This window comes from Leptinotarsa decemlineata, unplaced genomic scaffold (genome assembly GCF_025532065.1).
Source record: "Leptinotarsa decemlineata unplaced genomic scaffold, Ldec_3_MD MMD2_tig00000035_RagTag_RagTag, whole genome shotgun sequence".
Taxonomy (NCBI): Eukaryota; Metazoa; Arthropoda; class Insecta; order Coleoptera; family Chrysomelidae; genus Leptinotarsa; species Leptinotarsa decemlineata.
The window spans coordinates 9,671,113-9,692,721 of record NW_027412540.1 but is presented as its reverse complement, the minus strand read 5'-3'; the positions used below and the strand labels follow the sequence as shown (position 1 = coordinate 9,692,721).

Below are 21,609 nucleotides of genomic sequence, written 5' to 3'. Positions count from 1 at the left end.
CATTCACAAACCTAGTTCGATTTTTGGCACTGGGATTTTTGCGCCACTGCCGGTAGATAAGATTTTTGGAGGCGACAGCTTGCTCGCAATTTTTGTTGAAACAATGTTTGCCGTTAGAAGGTCGTTTCATTGAAAAAAGGAATATATACATCCATGGCTGATAGCATAACTTCCGTGACTTCAGAAGAACAAGTTGATGGATCTTTAGAGCTGAAACAAACATCTAGCCAGGGACAATTTGAGTTTTGGTTATGATTTTGAATATTATCTCATTCAGCTGATCTTAACTGCCAAACTTCGGGCGGCTTAGATTGTTCCCTAACTTTTATCGGTAATTCACTCAACACTGAAATGAGTTTGTGGCCAAAACGTCCCAATGGAGACCTTACGGTGATTGTGTAAATTTCTAGATTGGTTAAAGTACAGATTTAGAAGAATAGCACATTCTCCATCACGGTCAGGAATCCTGGTTGGCTTCTGGTTGATTGAATGTCTTTAGTGGTTGACTCCACGAAGAGGATATACGACAAAAACCCAGGCATCAGTTTTCTTCAAGAAGATAAATATATCCGAACCGGATATACTTAATAATGTCAGGTCAGACAATTTTGCTTTCTGCTTCGATAGGTTTGTCGGGGGTAAAAATGGATACCAATATGTCTTGGCACAATCATGTCGTTGGAATTGCAAAGGCTGCTTCTCAAAAGCTTGGAACACTGTTCCGAATCTGAAAACTGTACACATCTCAGCAATTTTTAATGCTCTATAAAGCTCAGATTAGACCTTCTTTGGAGTATTGTTCTCATGTATCAAGCTCCGCCCCCAAACATACCCTGAAGCTGCTGGATTCTATCCAGAAGAGAGCCGTCTGCCTGATTGGAGAAGCCAACATCACGTGCAACCTTGATAGCTTGGAACATTGACGAAGAGTTGGAGATTTGTCTCTCTTCTGAAGATACTTTCACGGGAAGTGTTCAAGTGACTTGGCACATTTGATTCCACTAAGAGAGGTACATACGCGATGGAATGTGGCTGCTCATCATTTTGAGGTTCAACTCAGTTTACCTCGAACTTCACTGTTTAAGAACTCTTTCATCTGGAGAACTGCGTTTATGTGGAATAAACTTCCTAAGAACGTTTTTCTAAATTCATTTAATCTCCAGCGATTCAAATCCAATATGATTCGCTACTTTCGCACAGGCACTGTTTGGTATCAAGCTTCGAAGGGTGAATAAACGCCTTGGAGTTAGCTAATCCTGGAATATTGTGCCAGAAGTCCATAAATCTTCTTGCCATCCAGGTGTGAGGTTACATGTATTGTTGAGTTAATTTTTTCAAGTTAGGAATTGAGGATATATATTAATGCGATAACCTAATCAAGTGAGCAGAGTACTGTTGAATTTTGATTCTGTTCTGTTGAAATTTGTCTGTTATATTCACGAAAAATTAAAAAGTTGTACTGACTGATATGAAAAAGACAACAATGCGGTAAATGCTAACTTGATCAGTAAGATAAACATTGGTATGTATTTGCTGCAGACATCTCATGGGATTGACATAGTATAGGTAGTGACATTTCTGTTAAAGGCACAACAAGATATTCTGGGGTATTTCAATTCAAGACTTCTGGCGAAATTTCCACTGATCGTTACAAAAATTAACACAAAATAATGTGATGCAATTATTGGTAATTCAGAAAAATGTTTCCAAGGAACATATGGACGTTTCTAAGAATAATCTTCAGCCCGTAATGCATGCAGCATGATATATCAATAACAAAGTGAATGATGTAATCACGTATAAAAGAAATAGGTATTTTAATGACCTGCTTTTGATTCAAATATAATTTTTCAAGGAAATCAAGTTCACTCATTTTGAAAAGAAGTATCTACAACTTGTACATTCTTAGTATGTAGCTAGGGAAGATTACGGGATAGGGGCAAATACCTCTCCCAAAAAAAATATTTGTTACGGTATCAAAACAATCAATGTCATGGTCTTTTATTACAAAATATATATTTGTTCTATCGTTTCTACGTGCAATAGATGGCAAGTAACAAAATATATGCCTTGGCGTGTATCAGCAAAAATAATACAAATGCATGTGACTCAAAAATCGAAAACATGAACTCGAGTGTCATCAGATATCATTCACATACAATTATCTATCAAAAAGTTTGATTTATCCTTTTTGAAACGTTGTATTTGAATTCCTAACAAATACTGGATACGCCTTTGGTTCATTACGTATATTTTCATAAACTACACCTCACGTATATATGATTGGTGCATTGCAAAAATGAATTTGTGCAACTATCATCTATGTATCACAGTTGTCTCACAAAAATCAATGACTAACATGCACACTTGAATGTACTTCGTTCAAAATATCAGTAGCCTGAAGGGGGAAAATGGATTCAATTTTGAAAAGATTGTTTATATGATACTTGAATATTGAAAACTGTTGTTGCTGCTATCCTTCTCAAATATAGATAGATTTTTTTTAAAAAAGAGACGTTATACTTTCTATGTTTTTTACCACTTTCATAAAGTTTTATTTCTCATTTTTCATGATTATCTACTACGTAGTACTGGCTACATCCATCGATTTAAATAATTTTTTTCTATGCCTGGATATCAAAAAGGTAGGTTAGTTATAGAAGACTGGTCGAACTCTGAGGATATGGACAGTTTTTATTCAATTGAATCTTAGATGAAGTAATACATTTGATATATCATGACTCCATATTCAATACACAGTGCGATGTTGAAAGTATCATTTTCAGTACTTCGTGATAAGGAAAATGTGTTTCTTTCAATTCTCTATACAACACTGTTTCATTTTTGTGAATCATATCAGCTATTTGTGAGTATTTATCTGTTTCATATTATTTTTGAGAATCTGCAATCGAACGATAAATATTATAATTTCAAGAAAAATAATTCACGTCTCAAGAAAAATTATGTTACATTATGGAATGTTTCTGGAGTAACTTAGTAGGAACTGCAATTAATTGTATTGTAGATGTATTTGAGATGTAAAAACCCATAACAGGGATTTTAGAAAAGCTAGGAAAAAGTAACGATTAAATAAAATGAAAGTATAGCACAAGTTTATTGAAATTTTAGCCTTTATATTATAAAGGGTTTTCCAATTGGCGCTGGTAGATTTTGGCGCCCCGTGGCGGCCATTTTGTTTTGGTGACATCTGTCAAATCTTTTGTTTATTCAGTTGTTTATGCCAAATCATCATGGCAAGTTACACGATTGAACAGCACGTTCAAATGATAAAACTTTATTATCAAAATGAGTGTTCGTTAACGTATTCCAAAAACACTTTATTGTGAGATTTTCACACACGCCAGATGAAGCCATTGTATGGCGAAACACGTGTTGCGTTTTTGTAAAACAATTTAGTGAAAATCTCACAATAAAGTGTTTTTGGAATACGTTAGTTATGGATTTTCATTAAGTATCGGCCGATTCCATCATATATATGAGTGTTCGTTAACGCAAACGTTGCGCGCATTGCGCCCATTTTACGGTAGACGTGGTGGCCCTTCACAGTCGACTCTTCAACGTTTGGTGGCCAAATTTGAGACGACTGGTTCAGTAAACAATCCAACAGCCAACAGCCATCACCCGTACGTTCAAGGAACGCAAGATCGGCCGAGAACATCGCCGCGGTCCGTGAAAGTGTACAGCAAAACCCGATGCAGTCTATTTCTCGCCGTGCACAAGAACTCGGCCTTTCGCAGACTTCAACTTGGCGAATTTTGCGTCGGGACTTGGGCCTACACCCATACAAGATCCAACTGACCCAGGAGCTCAAAGTTCAAGACCATAGACAACGCCGTTTGTTCGCTGACTGGGCTTCGAATCGTTTGGAAGAGGACCCCAATTTTGGTCGAAAAATCATCTTTAGTGACGAGGCGCATTTTTGGATGAATGGCAGTGTTAACATGCAAAATTGCCGTATATGGGCTGACACCAACCCACGTGAGGTTCACCAGGTGATAATGCATCCTCAAAAAGTTACCGTTTGGTGTGGATTTTGGGCCGGCGGCGTAATTGGTCCGTACTTTTTTTAAAACGACGTTAGTGAGGCGGTCACCGTCAACAGCGAGCGCTACAGAACGATGATAACTAATTTCTTATGGCCCAAATTGAACCATATATACCTAGACGACATGTGGTTCCAGCAGGACGGCGCTACGTGTCACACAACAAACGCCACGATTGACATTTTGCATGAACGATTTGAGGGTAAGGTTATCTCTCGCAGGGGTGATGTGAATTGGCCACCAAGGTCATGCGATTTGACCCCGCTAGACTTTTTCCTGTGGGGTTTCGTGAAGTCGCAGGTCTATGCAAATAAACCACAATCGACGATGCCCTAAAGGTAAAAATAACACAGGCCATCGTTTAAATTCAGCCGGATCTATGCGGAAGAGTCATTGGAAATTGGACTACCCGGATCCGTGCCACCGTAAGAAGCCGAGGCGGGCATTTCAATGATGTCACATTCCACACTTAATGGCACACATGCGCCTTTCAAATAAAAAAATAATTTTGTTAATACCTCACACACAGCTTGTTTTATTCCATTTCAACATCTACCCGCCCTTATTGATAAACCCTTTATAATCAAGAGTACGCCTTTCAGGTGAAATCGTAAACCCCCCAAAGTTGGGCAGAGATATAAAAAAAAGATTAACCTTCATGGGAGATTGAACTTGTATCATAATAAAAGTAGAGAGAAAATTGGGAATTGAATATTTTTTTCACTATCTGAAACCGCGAATGAAAATCCAAATACCGTTTGTACCCACAAAGATTAATACTAAGCCAAAGATGAAGCTTGCTTGAAGTTAGGTCCAAGATGGTATTGAGTGTGGGTAATAGAAAAAAAATTAATTATCTGAACGAATATAATGAAATTCTTGCGAAAAAGAAATCACTCATTGTTGATGTGAACAATTGTAGGTATATTCTGTAGTAGATATATAGTAGATATAAATATTTAATTTTTTGCATTCATGTTTGTACAAATTTGAGAAGATTTATTGAATATAGGTAAATCTTAATATCAGATGTTTTCAGGAACATATTCATACATATATTTGGTATGATATACATCGATATACAATTATTCTCAGCATATCTCATCTGCACATCTATTAAAACTCTCTTCCCACATCAGCACAAAAGTATTGACTCTTGATGCGTGTTAATCAAGTTGACAAAATCAGGGGAAGACTAGAATCATATTTTCAAGTTTAGTTTTAGTTTTTATGTATTTTCTTGTGAATACGTATCCCCGTTCAAGCTACACGCATCCGTTTTTTCTGAATATTGCACCCTGACATGTTGAATTTTGGTGAGTCAACTGTAATAGTTGAAAAAAACCAGGAGAAAAGTGTGTGCATAAATCTTGGCATGCTCCATGCCTGAAAAATTTACCTGGCTCTCCAATTTGACTACTTTGCTCCTGGTGTGCTAAATAATATCGATCTCAAATGAGTATGAGAAGGGTGGATATAATTCGTTAAAAGATGTTTTTTTATCGTTAACAACCGTAATGGGTAATTAATATATCATGACAATTCGACAACATTGTCGAAATATTGAATGGGAGTCATTTTTGGAGGAAAAATCAGTTTTTTATCGATCTTCAATAATCTATTAAATATGAAAAATGTAATGGAGAACTTCATACAAATTTAGAAACGCCGAATTTTTTAGTTCACCCCGATAAATTACTGCGTGGATTCAAAGTATTTTTCACGAAGAAAAATGTTTTACTTATCACTCATATTCAATCATTTTGGCTATCATTAAAACAACTGAGGAATTATACAGATGCTTATTTCAACGTTTTGGAGGCTAAAATCTGGCTTTGTCTCCGGAACTGAATAAAACCTAAGTATATTGGCAGATTTTCTTGGCTGATTTTTTTTTATTTCTAAAGTTCCCCGACAGATATCGAAGGAGTTTCGAAATGCGAATTATGTCGATATTGTTGATTGACTTCGAGTACAAGGTATTCTCTGACGAAAATCTGTTGCTATTTCACCACTATTCATATTTTTTTCAAGACGAATAGACAGATACCAGCCATTTCTGATATGTTAGGAATACACTCTAGAATTCTCTCCAGAAACATACAAAGTTCATATCAGAAAATAACAATAACTCAAAAACTAACTATAACATAACTGAGTACGAACAGAGCACAAAAAAATATAAATCGGAACAGAAAATGATCGGAACTGAAAATAAATATACATAAATAAACACATACACATATACACATACATATATGTTTGAATATGATTATCAACATGAACATAAATGCAATTATCAGATAATATATTTATACAAACAATAAATTTTTTTCCAAATTGACTAGGAATTTTTGTTTATTAAATATTTTCAAGCTATCGGTAGCTCATTATAAAATTTGATATCTTTATAATAATTTTGCAATATTTTCATTATTTTCAGTTTGCCTCGATATCTCGTCAAATGGTTGTGTCGGTCACCATTGATTTTGAAAATCAAATTTGAATGTTTGGGCTTATTTTTAGCGAAATTAATGAAGGTACATAATTTGAATTTATGTAAGGATGACAAATCTAATAGTTTTTTTGGTTTATACAAGTTGACTGACTGTAGGCTTCTTGTAGTTCAACTTGAATATACACCTTATAATTTTGTCTTAGAGTGGACAATCATTCTCGTCTGGTTACATTCTTTTCCTCTGATTTCAAAATGTGTTCTGACAATTTTTTTCCAGTCAATTATCTATTTCTGATGTAATTTCGATGTTCATTCTCATGCACTTTTGATGGTCTCAAAGTTTCACCAATATAATTTTCATCACAATAACAAGTTATTGAATAAATGCAATGTGAATTGAATTGAATTGATTACATACATTATGGAACATTATGAGTGAGTATAGGTCTCAGTGGAATTGTGGATTTGTAAGAATTCACAGCATCATATCTATTTCCGATTAGTCTAATCTTTTGTGAAGTATAACGATGGTTTGTGAAAGGTGTCGGTGCTTGTTGAATTTATGAACAAACAGATTTTATCAGTTCCAGTTCTTTATTGATATTTTCAGCTGAATTGAAAATTATTTTTACTATGTTATATAGGAAATTTCAAAATGAAATGAGTTCAAAACTATTGAATGTGTGTGAGAATGAACATCAGGAAGGAATAAACAATTGATTGGATCAAAATTTGTCAGAACATATTTTGGAATCAGACGGTGAACATGGAATTGAATGGAACAAGACGATAATGATTGCTAATGAAGCCCACTTCAAGAGATGTAAACTCAGAGATTCAGCGTATATTCTCTTATCTAGACAGAAGTGTATTTCAAATAGCTCCTTAGATATGGGTCATATTTGGCTACCTGTCTTGAAGAAGAATCTAGCAACAGACTATATCGAATGTTTTTGAAGTCAATCAATAACATTGACATATTTAACATACCAAAACTCCTTTGACATCTGCCGAGAATGTTTGGAAAAAAAATCAGCGAGAAAAACACTGCTACTCTAGTTTGATTTTTTCAATTTTGAAGACGGAGGCCCATTTCAGCCTTCGAAACGTTGAGATAAGCATCTGTATACATTTCATTAGTTGATATTTCAGCTATTCATTCTAATTTCATTTGTTGTTTCATAAATTTCGAATGATAATCGAATTTTTGATGGGCAAAATTATTGACTACAATATTTCTTCGTGAAAAATACTTTGAATACACATTTTTAAACGTGTATTAAGTTTTCAATTACAATTTTCATATCTTTCAGATTGGGATTCAAAGGGGATCGATATTTTCGAAATATCATTTAGGGAGTTTCTTGTTGGTTTCCTGATATTTATGGAATTTCACTTCCGATTCTGAATCTGAGTAGAATCAAATATGAACGGCAAATTGTGATTTTTTTTTAAATCTAGGGGTGTATTCAACTAGTCAATAGAAGTCACTGAATTTCGAGAAGTTGAACTGATACCTCGCTCAATTCTGAAGTGCAGTTTTCCGAGCTTCCTTTTGGAACTGAGGTAGTTCCCGAAATTAATTACCCCTTTCAGGAAGGAAAATATTTATATCGCAAATTCATATAATTTGTTTCTTTCTCATCATCGAATGAAAAAAAAAATGTGGAAAACTTTCAAAAAATAAAGAGAGAAAACAACTAACGAAAAAACCCTTCACAAATATGTATCTGAAATAAATTACTGTGTAATTTACACATATTACCACGTTATGTGACCCGGAAGAAACAAATCTCCAAATTGTTCATTTGAAGAAATTATTCTGACCACCTTATCAATTTGCAGTCCAGATTCATATTCAAAGGTTTCTGATTTTAGGAAAATGAAAACCCATTAATGTCAAAAATGATAATTTGATATTTTAAAAGTATTTCATTGGGGGCGATACTGTTAGAGAACAAAAAATGTAACTTCGATGCTCAAAAGCTATGTTGAATTTGAGAGGGTAGATTCAAGTTTACTTTGATAGATGTTTATATCGGCTGTTTTCCAAATGTCTAGTGCAGGGGTCTCCAAACTTTGAAGCCTTCGGACCATAATGATTTTTTCAGTTTGTTCCAAGGGCCAATTTCTGCCCTTAACTATATTTCTAGACTAGGATAGTCGCAAAGTGCGTGACCTAAGCAAACTTACGCTTTTTTACATTTCAATTATTATTGTGTATTGTGACACTTAACGACATCTAGTGGCGAGTAGTGGTACTATGTACTATCTTTTTCAGCTACCTGCTAGGTGGCATTAGGCGTTATTAAATATTTGGAATTACCGTGTTGGTTCGAAAAAGTTCTGGTTCTAGCTAGTGTATTCCGATCACCTCGAAATGGCAGTAATAATTGTATATAAAAAGGCTAGCGGCGCACCGCGAGTTAGTCTGTGTAGGAAAGGCGAAGGAAGCGAAACTGTCTATTGTGAAGTAAAGTAACAGCCGTCAATAAAAGTATTTTGATTTGACTTATTGTTTTTATGTGTGATTTGTTAGTATGGAAAAGAAGCGAAAAATAGACAGTGAATGCAGAACGTTCCAAGAAAAATGGAACTTTCAGTATTTTGTGATTGAGTCCAGTAATGAGGCGCTATGTTTAATTTGTAAAGAAACCATAGCTGTTCTCAAAGACTATACCATTAAACGACACTATGAATCGAAACATCTTCGAAGTTATTTCAAGTATACAGGAAGTTTGCGGAAGAAAAAATTTGAAGCTTTGAAACGCGGACTCAAATCGCAGCAATCTTTGTTTACCAAAGCGAATACTGAACAAGAGTCTGCAACTCGCGCCAGCTTTCGTGTGGCTCTTGAAATCGAAAAACGTGGCAAACCATTCACCGATGGAGAAATGATAAAAGAATGCTTGATTGCAGTAGCCGAAGAAATATGCCCCGAGAAGGTAAATTTATTTAAAAGTGTCAGTTTGTCAGCAAACATCGTGGCTCGGAGGATGCAAGACATCGCAGAAAATATATCATCTCAACTGTCTGACAAAAATGGACATCATGAGTGGTTTTCTCTAGCATTGGATGAGTCAACGGATGTGTCAGATACTGCTCAGGTGTTGATTTTTATTCGCGGAGTAGATAAAAGCTATGAAGTTTATGAAGAACTTCTTGATATTGATAGTATTCACGGCACGACAACTGGGGCAGATATTTTTAAGGGAGTTGAAAATGCCATTAATAAAAAGAACCTTCGATGGAGAAATTTGAAATCTATAACAACTGATGGAAGCAAAAATATGTATGGTAAAAATGAAGGAGTGGTTGCACTTGTGTCAAAGGCTGTAGAAAATGATGGTGGTTCAAAACCATTAGTCTTACATTGTATCATTCATCAACAGTCCTTGTGCGGAAAATGTTTGGATATGTTCTAAAAACCAGTCATATCAGTTGTTAACTTCATCAGATCCACTGGGCTGAATCACCGACAATTCCGCGAGTTTATTCAACAGATTGAAGAAAATGATTTACCATATCATACTGCCGTACGCTGGCTTAGTTACGGAAAAGTCCTTAAGCGCTTTTTTGAACTTCGAGCAGAGATCGATTTTTTTTTTAATGAGAAGCTCGCCCTTTTGGCCGATTTAGAAAACAGTGAATGAATGTGGAAGTTAGCCTTCTATGTCGATTTGACAAATCATATGAACGAACTGAATTTGAGATTGTAAGGAGAAAATCAGCTTCTCCCTGATTTATCAAATCCTTCAGGCAGAAAATAATACTATTTCAATCTCAATTACGTAAAAAGTGTTTCACACATTTTGAAAAATGTGAAATATTCAGCCACACTACAGAGACTGAATTTCCCGTCAATTTTGCAATCGAAACTTTGAGTGCTTTGAATATACCTTTTGATACTCGTTTTTCCGATTTTGATGTCATTGCGAATGAAATTAATTTTTTTCAAAATCCTTTTGATTCTGACATTGAAACCCTGGCTCCGGAAGTTCAAATGGAAATTATTGATTTACGGTGCAGTGATATGCTCAAGAACAAATATCAAAATTCATCTTTGTTGGAATTTTATAAGAGTCTTCCGTTAGAACAATTTGATAATTTGCATAAATTTGCTCGTGGGTTGTTTTCTGTTTTTGGTACTACTTACTTGTGTGAGAAAACGTTTTTCAAGATGAAGTACAAAAAGAATGTTTACAGATCTCAACTAACCGATGAGCATCTTGAACCTCTTTTGATAATTGGTACAAGTAAAATTGATCCACAACTACAAAGTATTGTCGGTGGAAAATCACAATTACATAAATCTCATTAGTGTTTTTGTTTTATTGTGATTCATTTCAATTATTTGTTAGTTATAAATATGCTCAAACTTAGATACTTAAGTTAAGTTTTCTTTGTCATCATTACTGTCGTCAAGTTTTACCTTGCAAGTAAATAAAACCGAGTAATTATCATTCGGTGTTTTCTTCTTCAACTTATCACAGCAATAGTTACAACAATTAGATAATCATTGGCTGTCGCGGGACAGATTGATGACAGTAAATTATTGGCTGTCGCGGGCCGGATTAATGATACAGGCGGGCCGGATTTGGCCCGCGGGCCGTAGTTTGGAGACCCCTGGTCTAGTGTATGAGCGACTTGTAGGAAAAGTCAGAAAGTAGATTCTCTGAAATATGAATATATATGTTTAACATTCGTTGTATTCTGATGAAAAATTATAATATCGTGAAACAGAAAGTACCGAATATTTTTTGTATAAACAGGTGATCATTGAAATTTTGATATGCTGCGTACTGGAACGAATCAAGACTGATAACGAAACACGTAATTTTCAGATACATTCTGAAATGTCGCAGTACTTTCTTTGAAATTTTGAACTTAAAACTCTGTCGAAAAATGACCAACAGAAATATGATTTTATTCACTAGAACCGTAACAACAAAAAATTTGTTGAATATTCATTTCATTACTTTCTAATAAAGTTGACTGAATATTTCAACTGGGTATATTAGATGTTTAGAAAACCACGATACATGTTCCGCTATAAAATAGCTTCCTCAGGCACTATTGATATATTATTCCTGAATTGTAATCATTCCATAATCAGAAACATTACCTACTACCTACGGTTCAACCCGAAAATTGATTCCAGGCAAGATTTAATTATCTGAAAACAGTCAATATAATTATTAATTCACTTATGAAAAGAGGTAAAGATAGGATAATGAATTATTAATCATCACACAGTAATTTTTCTAGGGAGAATAAATATCTGGTAGAAATAAATTCAGCAAAGAACAGTTATTTAAATCGATTTGTATCAATGACATCGTAATAGGGGATAGTTGATCAGTGAAATTTTTGAGATGCTGCATTTTCAGGTTAGTTCTGAATTGTGGCGATGCTTTCTTTGGAATGTTGAACCTGTATCTATGTGCCGCTTAGGATGTAATCTCCAATACTTAGAACTAGATGAGCGTAAAAAATGAAGACTCTTGTCATTATACTGTTATTCACGAAATTTTGTTAAACAAATTAAATGATATTGGTAGTAGAGGTGATGGATTTTCAAGGTCTCAAAATTATTTTAGTGATAGAAAACAATGTGTGTTTCTGGAAAAGAAAAGAGTTTCATAATCAAATTTTGTTTGTTGAGTCCCGCAGAGATTAGGACTTCTACTCTTTTTCATTTATAAGAAGTATGTTTCGGAATCACAGCTTTTTGGAAAATAAGGACTATTTGCTGATGATACAACTTTGACTGCAATGGTGATTCACAATTATCATTCAATTATTATTACACAATCATCACTCACAATTATTTCGGCTTCACGAATGGAGGCCGCAACAGATATTTGGTACAAATTAACTTTGCAGGTACTTTGAAAAAATCTTTATTTATGTTTATTAATATAAAGCCCCTCCAGCCAACAACTTCTAAATTAGTGTTAGGAGAAGCAACATTTGTGTATTGTGGTTTAAGATCAACTTACAGAAGAAACTTTTTTGTGGAACATTCATTTAAAATCATATTTTTTGAATAATATATGGAAAACACGTCAAATATCATTTCGAAACCATCAAAGAGTCAACAAAATTAAGCCTTAAAATGAATTTTTCATCTACCTTCAATATATTTTACTGAGAATCTATATGAAACAGATTCTTTTAGGATATCAATTCTACTCATAAACTGAAATTATGTACCATTTGCAGTTCGCTATAAAGAAAGAAATATTCCACCTTGAAATTTTTAGACAAGGTAGTACAGTTCTGAAAATATTTTTGCTATGACGAATTACCAAACAACATTGAAAGATTTTTCAACACTGTCGATTTAAAATTGGCATTGAAGAAGCATTTGTTGAATAGTTAAATATTATGTCTATTTTTTTTGTTATCAATCACTCACAATCTCAATCAACCACACTCATTTTGAAAGTTTCTTTTGAAGTAATTTAATCATATGCAAATACTTCTTGTATACTTTCCCTGTGTGAACCATTGTAGTTTATTGAGAATATTTCATTATTATCAATCAATTTGTTCTAACCAGATATTCATACTTATTCTTCCTAGAATAATTTTATTAATTTATTGACCCGTTTCAATTGGTTTTTTATTAGTGAATTAAGGATCATATCCGCTGTTTTCAAGTAGTTGAATCCAGCCTGGAATCGATTATCTTATTGGACATCAGGTTATACTCAATATTTCTGAGTATGAAATATTTGTGATTCAGAAGCTTTCTCCTTGAGAAAGCTATTGTGTAGCAAAACAGATTCCGCGGGTTTGTAAACTTTCCGACCAATTCCATTCAATATTTATTTCACGTGAAAATTTGGATGGATAAGTGTAAATGATGAAGAGGAATTTGAATTGATGACAAAATTAACCGCTCGAAAATAAAGTATTCAAATGCCATATTGAGGTTGCAGTCAATTTTGTCACTCAATATTTATATATATGTAATTCAAGGGACTATTCTTTGGACTATTCTAAGGATATTTTGTCCTTTGATGATTTTTGATAGGGCGCTTTGTTTCGAAGATACAGAGCAAAAAAGAATTTCGACAATAACAATTTATTACTAAAAATTATATAAAATGTTTCTGGATCTACAAGAACTGTTGAAAATTCTCCTCATCGACGTCCTAACCCTTTCAAAAACAACAGTATCGTTTCTGATTGCGTTACACCCAGCAATTATCCGATTTCTCAAATATTCCACATCTTCCAATGGAGTAGTAGAGTAGTAGGAGAGTAGTTCAAGTCCGGTGATCGAGCAGGCCATTAGTGAGGTCCACCTCGACCAATCCAGCGATCTCCGTACGTAACCGTTAAAAACGCTGGTGCACCATCGTGCATAAACAATATTGCATTTCTTATAACCAATGGTACATCCTCCAGAAATTGAGGTATCCTTTATTCCAAAAAGTTGCGGTATACTTTGCCGGTAAGTCTTCCTGGCAGAAATACCGGTCCAATTAGGAAGTCACCTACAAGTCTCACCTAAACGTTTAACGAGAACTGATGTTGGAAGCGATCTTCAAGCATCTCATGTGGATTTTCTTCAACCCAAACATGGTTATTGTGGAAATCCTTCATGGCAATTCTTGAAAAAGTGGCTTAATCGGTAAAAATAATAAGCGTCAGTAGTTGAGGGATTTAAATCGATGTTCGCAAAAGCCATTGACAGATTGCAATACGTAGATGAAAATCTGCAGAAATGCCTGAGCTCGTTGTATGTGATATGGATACAAAAAATAGTCTCTAAGAATGTTCCAAATCGTTCCGTTACTTACATTTAAAGTATTTGCAATTTTTCGAGTAGGGGAACCCGGATCTTTTTTTTTCGTGGCCAACACATTCTCTTCTACTTCTCTCGTTCGTACTGTCATTGGCCTTTCTTATCCTCCATTTCGCTTCAATGCTCCTGTTTCACGAAGTCGTTGATGTATACTTTGGAAGGTTTTTCTAGGCACATTACGATTAGGAAATCGTTCACTGTACAAACGCATAGTATGCAAATGAATTGCTATCAGCAAGTCCATAAATGAAATGCATGTCAGCCATCTCTGCGGTAATATAGCTGCGGTATATGCACGTTAAATAGACAAAGTCAATCAGTTTTGATCTATTCGACACATACAAATGATCACATACTATTCAGATTGAATGTCTGCAGCCATTTGTGGTAATCGGAATGTTGTTGATAGGTACCAACGGAATTGTTAGATTTTTTATGACTTGGTAGGTCCAGTGTAGTACGCTGTACTTCCATTTCAGCTATGTTAATAATTTTAAAATTGTCGAAATTCTTTTTCGCCCCTTATCTTCGAAACAAAGTGTCCCATCGAAAATTTGATTCTACCCGTATTAGAGAAGAGGATTATCGTCAAAGTAATTGTCGATAATAAAAAAATACTACAGTATCCGATGTGACAACGGTCGAAGTGATGTATCTTACGCGCTAGTTTTAATAAACAAATAAAATGTAAAAATGTGTGGGATAATATGAAACGAAATTTCCGTTTTGGAATTGACAAAAAAATATTACTTTTAGATTTATCTGATTTTCATCCTTCTCTCAAATCTTTCATAATTATTAATTCACAATATCAAAATTTTTCAACATTTCAACATATTCTTGTTTGAATATCCGTTTATTGAACTTGTCATGTTCTTTTTAGATCAGATCCTCTCACTTCTAGAAAATGCTTGAATTGGAAAACAATGTACAAAAACCAACTCAAAAAAACAATTCAACAAAAAACAACTACAAGACAAGTTCATCAGCGTCAGTACTTATAACTCACCTGCGACATCCCTTTCACAAGGGACTCCAACGCCTATGGAGTTGTTGGCATAGCAAAGATATGTCCTGAAGTTGTCCACACTGGAATCGAGCAACAGAAAACTTTTCAGACCCTCTTGTATGATGTTGTTAGTTTCGATAAACGTTTCGTTTAGTTCTCGTACTCTCCAGACAAAGCTCACGTCTGAAGGATTGGCTTGTGCTGTACATACCAGAGATGGATTGCCATCCCTGTCAACAGTAGTTATGGAACATTCGGGAGCATCTGAAAAAAAAGGATATACGTATCCAATAACGTCAGAGAGACATATTCACAACTGCTCTCAAATGTTCAGGTCATTAGAATCGCAAATTTCACAAGCCTCCCTGAGGATGTGTAGTAATTCAATGATAAAAATCTGACTTACTCTTCTCGGAGAGAAAATAATCAAAGTGACTCTGAATAACTATATTAATGGGGTACTCGAATTATTACCTCTCAGTACACTGATTTGAGGTAATACCCCGAAATATCCAGCGTGGTATTAGACGGGAAAGTAGTTATTTTGCAGCAGGCATTTACCAGAACTTAGGGTGTAGGTAGTTGGATGAGATGAATATTTCGAAATGTTATTTCGAAATATTTATTTTCAGATACGTATGCATCTCTCCTTGACACGGTTTGAAATATGTTTGCCGCTCTGATCGTTGCCTTAACAATTCACCTTCAAAGCTAAGGGTGCATTATTGTATTGGAACAGATTGATAGTTAATAAGGATTGTAAATATCAGTAATTGTGACCTGTTTTCTATATGATCCGTGACTTGGACAGCTGTTCTGAGGCAGCTGTTCGAGTTGTTGAGTTGTATTGTTTTTGGCAGTCAACGAGGTGAAAAGAACAGTTGTTTCTATTTTCATGCAGAAGATACACAATGAATTGACAACAAGATTGGGTGTTAGGAGAGAGTAAGCGAAACATTCTCTTTACTTTGAGAATCGAAACTTCACAATTCCAACAACTGAACTCTCCAAATAATTGGTTATCTGAATATTTTATATGAACAAGACACATTCATAACCCCAGAAAGGAAATTCCTCCAATCACTGTTGATTTATACAGAATGACGTCTTTTTTGTGGAGGTCTTTTTTTTTGCTCCGAAAATATCAGAAAATTATTTATTATAGTCTGATGTTTCCTAAGTTAGAATATTTATTATCTGTTCATTATAAAATGAAACCATAAAATGTATTTATGCATTACCATTTATAGACCAACAATGACTTATTTAAACCTAGAAATCTATTAAACATTAATTCTTTGTTCAGGTTTCATATTGTACTACACTGGAATGAAAATTTGTGATACTCTGTCCAATCACCTGAATAATTTCAATGTTGTCACCGAATTTATAACAGAAATTGAAGTATCACACATCTATCGATACTAATCAATTCAATAATTGGTGGCATCCATAATATTAGACTCAACCATTATGTTTATTTCAATTTCCATTGGGAATTCCACCTGATTTGACGAAATACCTTCTCTTCCTTTTTCCATTAATTGTTATTATTTTTCATGTCCCTCTAAATGAACATCTATATTTATAGGGATTCATTGGAGTTATTAATAATGTGGTGAAAAAATTAAAAACTGGACAGATGTAACAAAAGTTGTATGGAATCAGACAGACATTATATGCACTAGGTCGTAACATATAATGCATATAGTGACATATATTTTAAGTCTGTATTATTGAAAATAATAATGAATTAAGAGCTATTCACAATTTGAGGCAAAAGTTTTGAAGTGGATTTCAGGAATTGGAAATGAAAAAAGATTATTTTCCGAAACAAAAATTATTTACTTATTTTTGAATTGATTACTTCCTTCCTTTCTTTGGAAGATTCTCACATTTTTTTTGTAAGATGGAGTGGTAGAAAGCCAAAAACTTTCTTTCCCAAAACTTAATCACTCCTAAAATATAACCCCTGCAATTTAATTAAGATTCCTTTTGGCTGGGATTTAATCAAATAGGTGAATGCATATCATTACGATGTCATCGATAACATAAGTAGATCAAACTCATTCCGTGACATTGAAAATCGTAATTCATAAATGAATTGTGTGTATTTTCTATAATGTTATCCAATTTGGTAGTGAACAGCCTTGAAGCGAGTGTCTTACGGGGAAACATCGATGTCTACCAGTGAGGATGACAGTGTTCCATGTAAGTGCAATTTGTTACCATTCATTTAAAGTAGAACTCCTGTGAATGATATCTGATTTTATTCCATAACGAATGTGAGGAATACAAACTGAATAGAGAAAAGTGTCTTCTGTATAATTCAGTGTTCATATAAAAGTATTTGTTTCGAAATAATTTTCTTTCGTGTAATTCAATGTTTATATGAAAGTAGCTGTTTCAGGAGGGCTTTCTTCTAGTTTGTGTCTGAAAGTTGCTTCTTTGCATGATCTACACATCCATGTATAGAGTTACTTATTTTCAAATTGATTACTTCCTTCCTTTCTTTGGAAGATTCCCACATTTTTTTTTGCATCAAGATGGAGAAGTAGAAAGGCAAAAAATTTCTTTCCCAAAAATTAGCAAAGTTTATGAATACAAGTTACTGACTACTTGGACTCTGTGGTTTATATTTCGGAGTAACTCTTTGGGGTGAACTTTTCGGTTTGCCTTTTGTTTCACTCCAACAGATTCTCTATTGACTTAGCTTTGTTTACTTTTCAGATTGTGGAAGATTATACATCAAAAAGCAGTAGAAATTCAGTTTTTTCACATTTCATCGTTATGTAGAAAAATAACTGAGATCCTAATAGGAGCTTTTCCCTCTCGCCTTTCAGTTTCCTGACTCTGTTCGCGTTAGTTTTCCTGCTCGATTAGATGTATTTATAAGTTGCGGATCTTCACATTTGCCGATCGGTCCGACGTGGGTGCTTTGTTCACACATGCAAATCGACCACCGTGTTGGTTGGTGGTTCAAGCCGCGGGCTAAACGATCGATTTTCACTTGCTATTGTCCAACCCGTGTTAGGAATCACACGTTAAAAGGTAAGACCTCGTTAGTCCTTAGCTCGCACAAGTTTCGACTTCTGAGAGTTGTTGTTCGTAGGGGTGCGACAGCTGGTTGATGGTGCAACATATTTTAAACATATTTTTTGAAACATATTCCATTTTACTAAACTTCAATTCAAATTCACTTACACTGTACATTAATATACGCCTGCGTGGTTCTGCTTCCATGTTTGTTACTGGCTTCACAAATATATTCTCCGGAGTCTGCCCTGGTTAAGGCACCCAAAACCAAATCTTCAGTTCGAGCAATAGGATCTGAAGTATAATTTTTTTTCCACATATAAGACAGTATTGGGCGACCGCTTCCATGGCACTTTATAGGACTGGGAGCCTGATTTTCTACAACGTTCACTATTTTGGGAGATACGATGATATCCTCGGGTGGATCTGTTACATAAAAAATTGCATTTAATGGTGATATTAACTGAAAATATTTACCTGATGAGAGTTATATAATTATTATGCTAACATTCTTTGGCACCAAAAAACAATTGGTGCTTTTGAAATAGTACAATTGAAAGGAACAATGGAATATTAGGGCAAATTATCCAGTCAAGATCAAAAACTATCAAAGATGAATCTCAGGTAATCAAAGAATCATTCGACTGCACTCACAATCAACTGCTACTTCAAAATCTTTGCTGATACCCGGACCAATCTTATTTGATGTAGCTTGGCAAGTGTATATGGAGTTTGGAGCAGATTTGTTCAAACTTCCTCCAGGCCATGCAGTCATATTCCAAATCTGAAAACAGAATACTTGTTAGTGACAACTCTACTTGAATGTGGATAAAAATTTGTTATTTCATCGGGAACCATTGATGACTATGAATATTCGTAAGATATGAATCATTCAACCAGGTTCAATGCAATGCCACAAAAACACAGGCATCGGTTTTTTCCAAAAATATATATGTCCCCGAACTGGATATATTAATGTCAGGATAGATAATTTCGCTTTCTGCTTCGATGACTTTGTTGGAGGTTAAAATGGACACCAATATGTCTTGCCACAATTATGTCGCTGGAATTGCAAAGACTGATTCTCAAAAGCTTGGAACACTGTTCCGAACCAGAAAACTGTACACATCTATGAAGTGCCGCCCTTGAACATATCCTGAAACTGCTGGATTCTATCCAGAAAAGAGCCATCCGCCTGATTGGAGACGCGAATATTATTTGCAACCTTGATAGTCTGGAACATCCGAACATGGATACTTTCACAGAAAGTGTTCAAGTGACTGGGCACATTTAATTCCTTCAAAAACGGTACATATAAGAAATACGCGATGGACTGTGGCTGCTCATTGTTTTGAGGTTGAACTCAGTACACCTCCAACTTAACTGTTTGAAAACTCTTTCATTTGGAGAACTGCGTTTATGTGGAATAAACTTCCTGTGAGAACGTTTCCCCAAATGGGTACAATCAAAAGTGATTCAAATCCCATATGAATCGCTACTAATATTTTTTTTGCAAAAGTTTCCCACTATGATTTTGGAGCGTGTCCACATGATTTTTTTTACTTTTTCCCTGCATCTCAGTTACAAAATCTGAAGAATGTTGAAAACATCTCATCTTTTCTCATCAGGCAATCTCATAATTTCGCATATATATTTTGATGCGAATATTTCTGATTTGCATGACAAATATTTGTTCGGTTGTTAACTCAACCTGCAAATAATATACATAAACAATTTTAAGGCAACCTGTAGGTATTGATATTTCAAACGTCACAGGTCTCTGGCAGATGCCCGAAAAAACGACTACTGCAAAACATTTAACAGGAATGCGGGATGAAGTAAGGCAGGGAACTTTTTCAATAAAAGAACCGTAAACTTACCAAAGTCGAGTTTATCGATTCGAAATCGTTTTTCTGTAGATTCGGAGGCAAAAAGTGCGTTTCAACGTAATACAGCGGATTGTGGGCGATATCCAATTTCACTCCGTCCTTATGCCACACTATGGAACATTCCGGATAACATTCCACTATGCACGTTAGGTTGATATGCTTGGAGGAGTAAAGTACCCCATGGTAGGTGCTGAGGGAATTATAAAAAGTGGGTGGAGCTGAAAAATAGGATAATTTGCAAATATAAATGGTCGTAATGTATGTTGTTGTTTAATATAAAACTGAAATAATTTTCATATATCAAGTTGAAATACCCGAAAATGAAAATTGGTTTTTGATATATTTTTCATTGGCGAAGCACTTGTGGTAAAATATTTCAATGTTATGAATGCATGAAAAAAGCATAGAAGTGAATTGACAAATAATGGTTGAGAAAATAATGCAATGTCGAAAAAAATAGACCAATTGATACAATTTATTGTATGATTTTCATTATAAAGGGTTTTACAAAAACCGCGACATTTGTTTCTATTGAGGCAGCTATTCTATAGCGGAACACGTGTCCAGTTTTTGTTAAACCTTAATGGGAAAATCTCATAGTTGCAAATATTTTATAATGGATGATAATATAATATAGCTAATGATATGAAAAAGCGCAAATGGTAATTTTTATTATGAATCAAATTTTATAATAAATCTATCAACTAAGAAAAAAACTTGTTTTTTCTATTGTTTTACTTCCATTTACTGGCATATTATAAACGTTTTGTCGGGGCGGTTGGAAATTGAAAAATCTACTTCCAAAAAAATCTCAAGTTCTGTTGATAACAATCCAGTTCATATTCTAGAGAATGCAGATGCAAAACTGATAGAAACGATGGAAAGGTTGTTCACGAAATCTTTGCTGATATGGAAGTCAATTATTTCATCATATTTTGAAAAACAATTTATTATGATCTCCGACTCAGAGGATTTCATTGAAATTGAAAATGATGATAGTATTCGTACGTCACCTACAAAATATTTACGTTTGTATGTAAATGAAAACTTGAAGCGGAATAATGAAATAGAAACATTAGAATCAAAGTTCTTTTCCATAGCGTATTTTTTCTAATATGAAATTTTTTGGCTTCAAAATATCTGATACTGTTATATTTCTCTCTTGAATATTCTAAACTTGAACTAAATTTTGATTTGATAAGCGCCAACAAAACCTCAACGAGGTCTTCGAAAATTTATATAAAAAAAAATATATATAAAAATATATAAAATATATTTTTGAACTATATGTTTTCATCAGATAGTGATAGACATTCGAAAATCACGTTGAAATG

General features: G+C 34.4%; 1 protein-coding gene across 13 annotated transcripts in view; it reads right to left on the bottom strand.

Annotated features, from left to right (window-relative positions):
- The window catches only part of nrm (neuromusculin), a 1,033,009-nt gene that overhangs the window by 28,440 nt on the left and 982,960 nt on the right, over positions 1-21,609 (bottom strand). For all 13 annotated transcript variants that reach the window (XM_074171837.1, XM_074171836.1, XM_074171839.1 and 10 more), the window contains 4 exons: positions 20,267-20,493; positions 19,041-19,170; positions 18,555-18,812; positions 15,351-15,614 (listed from right to left, as the gene is read on the bottom strand). In XM_074171837.1, the coding sequence (XP_074027938.1) occupies positions 15,351-15,614; positions 18,555-18,812; positions 19,041-19,170; positions 20,267-20,493 (879 nt within the window). The remainder of the gene's footprint in view (positions 1-15,350; positions 15,615-18,554; positions 18,813-19,040; positions 19,171-20,266; positions 20,494-21,609) is intronic.